The sequence below is a fragment of the Bombus terrestris genome, chromosome 11, assembly GCF_910591885.1.
Source record: "Bombus terrestris chromosome 11, iyBomTerr1.2, whole genome shotgun sequence".
Lineage (NCBI taxonomy): Eukaryota > Metazoa > Arthropoda > Insecta > Hymenoptera > Apidae > Bombus > Bombus terrestris.
In genome coordinates, this window is record NC_063279.1 from 17,014,564 (window position 1) to 17,026,057 (window position 11,494).

An 11,494-nucleotide genomic window follows, 5' to 3' on the forward strand; every position below is an offset into this window, starting at 1 on the left:
CATAACTAAATGAATTATATAACTGAATGAATTATTTCGCTTGAGTAATTCGAAAGATTTTATCTACCGATTTATTATCGATAACGACACCGACATGAACGCCTCTTGTTGTCTACGTTATCGGACGGTTAGTTTTATCGCATAAGGGTAATACAGATTACAAATACCTGAATAACTAAAAGTGTATCTCTATTTTCCGATCCAAACACACTAGAAATATCCCTGCATGAATGTAGCTCGTTATAATTGATCATTAATAATTTTATTTTCTCATTTCAAGTTACGTGTTAATTGATTCTTTGATATAATGTATTAAATAACAGTTTACATTAATTACAATACAATAGAAACCATACCAATAATTTTAGTAGGCAATTTACACTACTATTGTACGCCTAGGGTCCAACAATATCGTCTTCACTCCTGGAAACGACAGACGTGAGGCGACATGACGTTTTGTCGGTGACGCGACAACTTTCTGATATCGAACCATATCCACCGATCAAGTACATATTGTTTTACGCATTGCGCTATGATATTCCAACTATTGTTCGACGTTCAGCAGCTCAGAAAATCAACCTAAAAGTAGAAAAAGTGACTAGTGAAAGTGATAGAAGTTGGGAAAGCGTCGCAGACATTGCGTGTTCGCGAACTCCGTATGACACCAGATATTGTGATACGGACTGCACACCGATAAACGCAAATCTTATGAATTCAAAGTCGCGTGGTTACTATTCGTGTAGAAATTAAGAAGACAAGCGGTTGTTACTTTGAGAAATAATTTTCTGTTAATGCTGAACGTACTTTAATTTGAATAAATGATCCATTCTTTTTAAGAAGGTATTAATTCACAATAGAGCGACATATTTATTTATTATTTAAAAAATGGATGAAACAAGGAATTACATAAACTTAGTATTAACAGTTAAAAAATATCCAGCATTATATGATCTCAGTTGTAATGACTACCATAATAGGGTTGTACGAAATAAAATGTGGAGAGCGGTGGCGCAAGAAGTAAACGCTTCTGGTAAGAATTATTCCAAATTTAAATATGTCTTTCAGGTTTCCTATAAAAGTTCAACCGTATTTTTTATATCCCTGCATATTTTTCCCGTAGCTGCAGAATGTAAGGAGAAATGGAAGAATCTTCGCGCCAGCTTCAGTAGACATTTAAGAAATCAAAATACAACGAATTCGAAAGCAAAAAAACCATATTACATGGCCGATTATATGGATTTTTTACTTCCTTACAGCAAACTTCGCAGGTAACTGACCTATATTGACATGCAATAGAAAATCGATAACATATCACGTGATTCATCGAGCTATTTTTTTCTGTTTCTTTTTTCTGTTTTCAGGCCAGATGACAGTTTGAACGAGGAAGGACCAATAGCGCAGGAGAACTGGAACGAAGAGGAGACCGCTTCTGATACGTCCTCTAATTACGAGAAATTAAACAAATCTAACCAAACGATGCCAGAACCAGAAAGAGATGGAGACTCGAAGAACGAAGAGTACACGTTCGTGAGGAGTAAAACGATGAGGCTTACAGACGACCGATTATCACATAGGTGCTTGGATAATTGTATCCTAGCCAAAAAACGAGATGTCGACGAATCGATTAATGATGCAGACTTACTGTTCTTTAAAAGCTTACTTCCAGACGTACGGCAGATGACGAGACAAGAGAAAAGAAGTTTCAAAATATCTGTATTGAATTTGATCGATAAAATACTAAACGAAAAGGAATCGGCAATGTCGATCGAAAACGATATTCCTTGCGCTATAGTAAAAAATCAACAGGACGAAAGAGTCGATCAGTTTTAAATTAAAGGACTTTATCAGAGTTTGTAATGATATGTATAAACGTATAACAATATAGACTGCCTAAATTACGTTTAATAAAATAAAATATATAAGAAGACTTGGAAAGGGTGTTAACACAATTTGTGAAGAGAAATCTGTATTCTAAAATAATTTATAATTTATAATTTATAATTTATAATTTATAATTTATAATTTATAATTTATAATTTATTGATATATTATTATCGATAAAACCGTAATAATAATAAATAATTAATAAAACTGTATTCTTTATCACCAAAATAAATAACAAAATCCCACAAGTATTTGTAATAATAAGAGACAGTTAGAAACAAGATACGGCCGAACGTATACAATTTTACGACTGCACCGGACTGGATAACAGAAATGGCTCGTTTCCGTTATTCCCACTCCGATAACAACTTATTTTCCTTGCTTCGTAAATTCGCAAAAGATACAGAATATGTAGAAATGAGCGGAAAGATATGCACGGTTAAAACATGTCTTGACATAACTGAGAATCACTGAAGAATGTGGATTGGTCAATCGAAACAACGCGGTATCTTCGAGCCAACGGAAAAAACTAATGAAAATTGAGTATGCGTTGCGCCAAAAGATTTGGCTGTTTCCGGTGAACTGTCAGAAAACAACTGAATTCTGCATTCTACAGAAACATTCTTAAATGTATTGTACATACGATGCACGTGCGAATGCGAACATGGTCCTTTTCAGACAAATTGTCTTTACAAACTATACTTTGCATTAGTAAGAGATCCTAAGAAATAATCGCGTAGCTTAAAAACGTGGATCAATGCGAGAAAACAAGAAAACAAGATAAAAATCTTCTTTCAATAACAAATTACCACATCTTTGATGATTTTTTTTATTTTTCTGAACATAGGAAAAATTGCCTAAAATTCTTAGCGTTAACAGGTTATAATAAAAACTAATTGATGTGTATTAATTTTTAGAATAATATAAAGATAAATATAAATAACGACTTTAAAAATCCTGAAATAGTTCTACGTTTTCATATTACTCCAACTGGATATGAAAGAATTTTAAATCAGATTGTACTTTCATTGGCGTATATCAGAATTTTTACTATTGAATGTTTTTACCAAAAAAAGTGTAAAATATTTCAACCAATCAATTCAAGATCAGTTATAACGGAATATAAATATGTATACTAATTTGAATAGAAAAATACGTTATTATCAATCGGCAAATAAGCAGAATATACATCTTAGTAACAATTGAAACTGAATATCTTTTTACGAGAAACATTTGCCGATCACCGTTTATAAAACTGCGCATCTATTTAAACAACCAAATCTTCTCCCAATTATTCGATAATTATGATGTGAACATACATAAAAGATAATTAGCTTGTCGGTGCTTGAACTTATCAAGAGCAAAGTATATACACGTCACAAAGGCACACTTGTCGCGTCAATTCGTGACACAACAAAATTCAGCTCCGCGTACGACCGATACGGGCGAATCGTTGTTATACGGACGTACCTGGAGGCTGAGCGAGAAATGCGCATGCGTCAATTCGAAAAGGCCTATCAGAATAAAGCAATATCACGGCAAGGACATTGGGGGGGCTCTTGGTAGCCTTGCGCGTTCTTCCGATTCTGTAAAAGCTGGAGGCTCGTCCATTTTGTTAGCACGTACGATCCCGGTTAGTCGACGCCGGTGCAAAGTATAATTCTCGTTTGCAACGAGTTCGTGTTACTCGAGTAGAGTAAGGGCTACGAAGCCAGTGGCTGTCTGTCGGCGGCGTTCGTGGATTTGTAGCTGCATATCGTAAGTACAGAGAGCGCAGCTGGCAAGCGTGAGAACCTACTTGTAGATACATAGCGCAACAAGAATTAGAACGGAGGAGAAGCCGCTGGAAAGAGAATCGTTGTGCCAGGGCCGCGAAACGCATCGCGTACCCGGTTCGTCGTTAGTTTTAGTTTTAGCAAGATGGCGGAACTACAGGGAACCCCGGTTGCTCAAGACGCCCTGTCCGTAGCCCAGTTAGAGCTCGGTGGAAATCCAAACGCCTTAGCTTTGCGTAGGCCGTTTGACCCTGTGGCACATGATCTCGACGTGGGTTTCCACCTTACGCGGTTCGCCGACCTAAAAGGATGAGGGTGTAAAGTCCCTCAGGAGGTTCTTGGGAAACTCCTCGAGGGACTACAGGCCGACGATGGTAGCGCACAAGATCATGAACATGCCCATTTTATGCACATGGCCATTCCACGCATCGGTGAGTAGCTTGATTTTATTGCGCGCGTATACAAGAGGATATTACGCATGTCGACATGTTTGATTGTATATAGACATTTTATAATAATTTTATTTTTTCCTAACTTTTATTGGTTATGTTCATACAAATATTTGTCCGAACGTTTCTACGATTAAATTGCTCTTTCCGATTTTTATATTTTTTTGGCAATAGTTTTTATTAAAGAGAAGATGTAGAAATTACAATTTGTTAATTAAAGAAATTTTTCCCGGCGAAAATTTTCCATACCTGATGGTACTGTATGTTAATATTTAAATACTATATTTTATTCATGTAATATAGTAACTAGAGATTTGTTACCCGTTGTGGGAATTTTAGCTGTAAATAAGAAATTTTATCGGAAATACCTAGGGTGCAAATATCGCAATAGGCATCCCTATCGAGTTAGCAGCCATGTTATCGTCTCCCGCCCGATTTCTCCCACGCCACCGGAAATACGAGTGTTCTCAACTTGTACTTTAATAATATATACAAAATATGTATATAATATCGGAATAACTAATATATGCAAATAATGTATATTTTTTCGATAATGTTATTCTATGATTTAATTAAAATATATTTTAAAAAAATCATGTAAAAGAAACTTTGAAATATTATTTTTTTTCTTGTCTTTTTGAAAATAGATAAACATTAAACATTCATATTTTGCATTTCAGGCATTGGCATGGATTCCTCCGTAACTCCACTGAGGCATGGAGGGCTTAGTTTGGTACAAACTACAGATTTCTTCTATCCATTAGTTGATGATCCTTACATGATGGGTAAGATGCACAACACTATGATATTTTAATTGTCATCCAATTTTAATAGTTACATTTTCTATATTATATTCATTGAATTACACAGTTGTTACATAAAATACACAGTTTCTTTATTACGGATAAAATTTGTTTTATGGCATGCTGTTTAACCACTTGTATTGGAGTATTTTTCCAGGTAAAATTGCATGTGCAAATGTTATCAGTGATCTGTATGCCATGGGTGTTACTGAATGTGACAATATGCTAATGTTGTTGGGAGTCAGTACAAAGATGACTGAAAAGGAAAGAGATGTTGTTGTGCCCTTGATCATGAGAGGGTTCAAAGATTCTGCTCTGGAAGCTGGTACAACGGTAACAGGAGGTCAAACAGTTGTTAATCCTTGGTGTACAGTAGGTGGTGTTGCTTCTACTGTTTGTCAACCAAACGAATACATTGTGTATGTACTAATGAAAGAATGAATGACATGTGATTGTATCATTCCTTCCTTAATGATGATTGTTTATATCACAGACCAGACAATGCCGTTGTGGGTGATGTTCTTGTTTTGACAAAGCCACTGGGAACTCAAGTCGCTGTTAATGCTCATCAATGGTTAGAGCAAGCAGATCGCTGGAACAGAATTAAACTTGTGGTCAGTGAAGATGATGTAAGGAAAGCTTATCAGAGAGCAATGGATAGTATGGCCAGGCTTAACAGAATAGGTATGTGTTAAATTGTAGTTTAATATTTTGATTAATACAACAACAGTAATTGATCTTTTTATTTTCCAGCGGCTAGATTAATGCATAAATACAATGCACACGGAGCAACAGATGTTACGGGTTTTGGCCTTTTGGGACACGCACAAAATTTGGCCAAACACCAGAAGAACGAAGTCTCTTTTGTTATTCATAATTTGCCCGTAATCGCAAAAATGGCAGCTGTAGCAAAAGCGTGCGGTAACATGTTTCAACTCCTTCAAGGCCACTCGGCGGAAACCAGCGGAGGATTACTTATTTGCTTACCTAGAGAACAGGTTTGAAATCTTTTGTTCTTTAAGTATTTTACTCAAATCCTGCTAATACAGTAGAGTATATTATTCGTCATTAAATACTCTAAAGAACGGCAGGAAAAGAAATAGAGATTTCCATGCCAATTTGTTATTGTAGACATCTTGGTGCTGTCGACTCTCTTACAATTATTTTTTTTTTCCGTTAATATGGAAATTGTTAATGAAATGCTTTTATTGATCAAATTCATATAATTTACATATTTTTAGGCTGCTGCATATTGTAAAGATATCGAAAAGCAGGAAGGATACCAAGCGTGGATCATTGGTATCGTAGAGAAAGGGAATCGCATGGCTAGAATAATCGACAAACCACGAGTAATAGAAGTACCAGCTAAAGAAAAAGATGGGGAGCTTTGGTAAAGGATCACAGATGTTGGCGAAACTTTTTTATTTACTTTCATGTATTTAGGAGGAACTACACGCAACACAGAAAACACGCATTTACATAAATCAACACTACTGTATCAGATTCAAAGCACTTATATGTGCACCATTATTACGGTGAAGTAACGAATTTTCAATATTTGGGTAAAAATCTGATTATATACAGTGATCGTCCCATTTTGTCCCACGGGTTAAAAGAATGAGATATAATAATACAAACTTATATTTACGTGTTATTTTTATTGAAGTTCAGTCTCAAGTTTTAACTTAGGAGTAACACGTTTCTTTCTTTCTCGTTTTTTAATTTTTGTTGAAAGCTGAAAATATTTCATCATAAAACTGTAAAATGTTCATAATAGTCTTCCTGACAGTTATGACTTCTTATTGGAAAGAATTCCAAATTTGAAAAAAAAAATCAAATTTGAGGAAGCAATGAAATAACGAAAGAAATGAAATTTGAGTATATATTTTTTTTAAGATTTAAGACTTAATATGTACTACGTACATACCCAAGTAGCAGTAGGCTCGGGGTAAGCTTCAATTGTATTTGATCGAACTTGCAATATATTGAGTGACATTTGGGTGCTTAGTGTTAATAAAGGACGTTAAGGTACACATAAATGATAGCTCGTGATTATGAAGATTTATAAATATATTTTAAAAGGGTATACAATATTGCAAAAAAGAAAAAATGGTTTTAACGATATATTGTACATTACTTCGACTTACGGATTTAATAGAATTGAAAAAGAAAACATTGAAAACATAGTTATATAGATGCAAACAAAGATGTAAACAAAGACATTATTAACCCGTAGTACACAATGACAGGCTTTTAAGGCCAACGAGATTCCCACAATTTGTAATTTTGACCTATTGTTATATAGAATGTGTAAGTTGTCCAAACGAAAAGAAGGCCTTCTCTAGTTTTCTCGTTACATACGCTTTTGAAAATAATTATAAAAAGAAATAAGAAATCGAGCACAGGCCCTAATGTTGTATTACTTTTTCATATGAATAAAGTGCTACTTTGTCAATAAAAATAATGTATTATTATCATCAAATCTTTAAGAATCCTTCTATGTTAAAAATAAAGGAACCATTTAACGTCACAACTTAATGTGGCAAAATACACAGAAAGATTGATATTGCAGTAGATTATGGATGTTATGTACTTACGTGCATTCTTCAGTACAGCCACCAATTAAAGCAGAAAAAACTAGATGTTTTCGTTCATTGGTTAATCAGTTATCTAACAGTTCGACAACTGGTCGCCATCGTGGTTCACAGGTCACTGTTATAGAGTATCGCGTTATATTTCAAAGAATTATAGTTACCATAACATTCTCGCGTGAATCTTCGTCAGAAGTAATAGTATAGAGCAACTTGAAGTTCAAGTGTTCAACATAAAAAGTTCCAATTTTTTTATTTTGGTGTTTCTTTAAAGTAACGATTTAATGGTAACGTTATCCACGTGGTGTACCAAGGCTACGGCCTTCAGGGCCGTAATACTAGGTGCCCCTGCTTCTGGTAAAGGAACTATGTCAACTCGAATTGTCAAACATTTTAAGATGACTCACATATCGAGCGGTGATAAATTACGACTTCATATGAATAGTAACACCGGTACGTTTCAAACTATAAATTTTTTGCTATATCGTTCAATTATACCAATAAAAATAATAAAACTTTTGCGTTTTCTAAAATAAATTTGTCAAGAACATTTTTTTAAATTTTAGATATGTATAATTCGTGATATATATGTGTGTACATATATGCTTTGAGCTCAAAAATTGTCTTTGAGATGTTTTATTTCATGAAATACAATTAGAAAAACGCTTATTTCTTCGATATTTCCTAAACAAATTAAGTTATGCTCTTGTTAAGTTTTGTTTAACGATTTCACATAATAGCATCGCATTACGTTCATTGAGAACTAAATTTACGCGAGAATTGAATGAAAACCGTACTGTTTATTTATAAACACTCAAACATCTGGACTCGTGTTCGGAATTATATTGCAGCATTATTTATTGTTAGATAATGTAAATCTCTGTTGATATTTTATTGTTTCAAATTCCACGCATAATTTAATAAGCTATCGATACAAATACAGGAAATTAATCTAGCGCAAGTATAAATTGCCTTCGTCATTCCGTACATATAATCAAGTTGATATACGTAGATTCATGTTATAGAATCTATCTGTATTAGCTTATTAGGTATTTCTTGTTACTTTTATGAATTAATCTCTAATCTCTAATCCTATAAAAAACTACTATGCAGACTATTTTACACATTTAATTAAAAATCAACAAAGTAAATTACCAAAATTTTGTATAGTTTGTAAAAAATTGCTTAGAAGAATACGCATTCATATCTGGAAATAGCTAATTACGCATGCAATTAGAGTATACTTTATGCTTTTATATACGTATCCAGTATCATTTTGTCGGGTTATTTATTCAAACAATGACAAAATACCAAACTCTTTGATATATATATGAATTTAAGTAATATTCTCGGGATAAATATGATCTCTCATCGATACAATTATCGTTCGTATCAAAGTCCGCCGTATGATTAATTAACAGAAAAATAACAATGCTTAGTATGAAAAGATAAATATATGTAATCGTTACGTTAATAAGTAACACGTATGTAATCATTTTAATTATATAGAATTGGGTAAAGCAGTTTCGAGTTACGTGTTATCCGGTAAATTCGTTCCTGATGATGTAATGATATCAATGATAAACAAAGAAATCGATTCGGTTGGTGATCAGAATTGGTTGCTAGACGGTGAGTAATTCAAAGGAAATTGAAATCTTAAAAACGTCACTTCAGCGTTGGGCAATATTTAATGTAATTAATAACTGATTATTAGAGTTGAGATATTTTATTGCCTTTTGCGACTAACGAATGAATTATTATATTATTTAAATATCTTCGTTCAACGATGTGTAGTTGCAGTTAGTTATTTAACTATCAATTAGATCAAATATTAAATTCGTTATTTAATTATTAAATTGATTACGTTTGCGATGATTAAATTATTACTTTTATCAGTTAATGTCCAATACTGACGTTGAACATACAATATATTACGGTGGCGGGTAACTAAATTCGAAATAAGTACTTGGCATTGCTACAGGATTTCCAAGAACCTTAACGCAAGCGGAGAAACTACAAAAAATACATCCAGTGAATCTAGTCCTCTACCTTGATGTTCCCATCAAGGTGATATTAGACCGCGTGAAAAACAGGTGGATTCATTTGCCCAGTGGAAGAGTATATAACATCGGGTTCAACAGTCCTAAAGTACCGGTAAGTTGGAACAGAAACTTCAATTTATATCCAAATGTATCATTGCCAACATGTCTAATAAAACTTAATAATTAGATTACCTTCCCTTCGATTTAGTAACCGATAAAGTTTTTTTTACACGATTTTTTATATCTTTGAGACTTTCGATCATTCTCAACTATGTATTTCCTTCGAACGATTAATATTAATTTGGTTTTCAACAGGGTAAGGATGATGTGACCGGTGAACCCTTAAGTAAAAGGGACGATGATAAGATTGAAATTGTACAAGAAAGGCTGAAGAGATATTCAGATGCAACTGAGCCTATTTTAAAATTTTATGGTAATTTAGGACTATTGAGTACTTTTCGAGGTAACACTACTGATGAGTTATGGCCACTTGTAAAACAATCCCTTACAAAATACTTATCCTAGTCTTAATTCGCTAGAGCGTATTATAGAGCATAGAGTATTTTAACAGAACAAATAACGAATTAGTGCAAATCGTTTAAATTAATAGTGAACATATACTTCCATGTGTGCTATAAGGTATTAATTTACATACGCACAAATATTAATGGATTGATTAATGAATACAAATTGTGGAAAAAATCTATGATATATTTTTCTGTAACTTACATATACTATATATGTATATATATATATTTAACAATTGACATAGATCATTTAAATATTTTACATTTAAATATTTTGCATGATCATAGTACAAAATTTGTTAATTTTTACTTGTTTTATATATGTTTAATTTGATCTTTATATTTAAATATTTTCTTTACATCGACACGTTAAATTTGCTAAAAGTATTTACGACAATAATGTCAAATATTTTAATAAAAGTCATGAATGAAACAAGTAATTGTAAATACAATGGTTTATATTGAAGTACACTTACCATGCTTTATAAATATCAATTGTAAAACATTGTTAATATTGTAATATAAAGGAATCAAAGAAGCTAAAGACTTATTCTAAATTGGTAGAATTTATTGAGACTCGTATGATGCGCAGATTTACCAAGGTATGATATATATTATGTTTATATTGTAATTTTAAGATGTATTGGCGAAACAGGAAATAAACGTTGGAACATGATTTTTATCATTTTTTCATATTTATTTCTAACTGTACCGATATAAGAATTTTAATAATTTTTAATTGTGTACAGATCTTAATTAATATGAGTATAATATACATTATATATCATGCTCACATTTTCTTTTCATTCGAATATTAACTCGTCTTTTTCATGATAACAATAGCTTAATGTTATATATGCTTGTTAGCCCTTTGCACTCGAGGAATTTTTCGGTCAGGCGTAGCAGCTAATCCGGATGATTTAGCGTATACGTGACGCGTGTCTTACAATTAGCGTAAAATGATTTTATATACAAATTAACTTATAAAGACATTATATTCTAATGCTTTATTTATATTTACATCTTTGAAAATATGATTTTATAATATTAATCTCTGTATTTTTTTTTTTGTATGATAATTTATAAAGGGTTCACCAAAATGCATTCTTGAATATAATTGATCTCATTTTTCAACAGTTCAAAATTAAGTTCATTTTCATTTGAGCTAATTTCACTTCCGAAAACCATTTTTTAGGGTTTCTAAACTATTATACTTTCGCCATGATCTTCGAATCCGAACTAATGTTGGAGACGTTATTAGAACTATAGTTTCGGAAGGATATGAAATTAAACATTTTATCTTCATTTTAGAGTCTAACACTTTACACCTTCTAACAAAGAATATAAAGAGCTAAGGAACTAATTTACGAACCAACATTACACTCACATGAATTGGAGATGTCGAAATCTAGCACCAACAGGG

The 11,494-nt window shown here is 32.7% G+C and overlaps 3 protein-coding genes across 3 annotated transcripts; all 3 read left to right on the forward strand.

Annotated features, from left to right (window-relative positions):
* The first annotated feature begins 277 nt into the window (after nucleotides 1-277).
* LOC100643417 lies at nucleotides 278-1,927 on the forward strand. The gene is made up of 3 exons (XM_003399410.4): nucleotides 278-1,030; nucleotides 1,121-1,268; nucleotides 1,362-1,927. The coding sequence occupies exons 1-3, from the start codon at nucleotides 886-888 to the stop codon at nucleotides 1,828-1,830; spliced, it is 762 nt and encodes a 253-aa protein (XP_003399458.1). The 5' UTR covers nucleotides 278-885; the 3' UTR covers nucleotides 1,831-1,927.
* Nucleotides 1,928-3,445: 1,518 nt separating this feature from the next.
* LOC100643620 (inactive selenide, water dikinase-like protein) lies at nucleotides 3,446-6,565 on the forward strand. The gene is made up of 6 exons (XM_003399412.4): nucleotides 3,446-4,090; nucleotides 4,789-4,893; nucleotides 5,069-5,330; nucleotides 5,405-5,595; nucleotides 5,665-5,909; nucleotides 6,153-6,565. Exons 1-6 carry the CDS (start codon nucleotides 3,805-3,807, stop codon nucleotides 6,303-6,305), a joined length of 1,242 nt encoding a protein of 413 aa, XP_003399460.2. The 5' UTR covers nucleotides 3,446-3,804; the 3' UTR covers nucleotides 6,306-6,565.
* A 932-nt stretch (nucleotides 6,566-7,497) lies between these two features.
* LOC100643739 (GTP:AMP phosphotransferase AK3, mitochondrial) lies at nucleotides 7,498-10,747 on the forward strand. The gene is made up of 4 exons (XM_012314193.3): nucleotides 7,498-7,955; nucleotides 9,012-9,131; nucleotides 9,484-9,656; nucleotides 9,860-10,747. The coding sequence occupies exons 1-4, from the start codon at nucleotides 7,787-7,789 to the stop codon at nucleotides 10,067-10,069; spliced, it is 672 nt and encodes a 223-aa protein (XP_012169583.1). The 5' UTR covers nucleotides 7,498-7,786; the 3' UTR covers nucleotides 10,070-10,747.
* Nucleotides 10,748-11,494: the final 747 nt, after the last annotated feature.

Bases quoted from the DNA above. Each gene is read 5' to 3' on its own strand.
- LOC100643739 (XM_012314193.3), top strand. From the start codon at position 7,787: ATGGTAACGTTATCCACGTGGTGTACCAAGGCTACGGCCTTCAGGGCC. The intron at 7,956-9,011 runs GTACGTTTCAAA...TTAATTATATAG, and splicing joins TCATATGAATAGTAACACCG to AATTGGGTAAAGCAGTTTCG. The intron at 9,657-9,859 runs GTAAGTTGGAAC...GGTTTTCAACAG, and splicing joins TCAACAGTCCTAAAGTACCG to GGTAAGGATGATGTGACCGG.
- LOC100643417 (XM_003399410.4), top strand. From the start codon at position 886: ATGGATGAAACAAGGAATTACATAAACTTAGTATTAACAGTTAAAAAA. The intron at 1,031-1,120 runs GTAAGAATTATT...TTTTTCCCGTAG, and splicing joins GCAAGAAGTAAACGCTTCTG to CTGCAGAATGTAAGGAGAAA. The intron at 1,269-1,361 runs GTAACTGACCTA...TTCTGTTTTCAG, and splicing joins CCTTACAGCAAACTTCGCAG to GCCAGATGACAGTTTGAACG.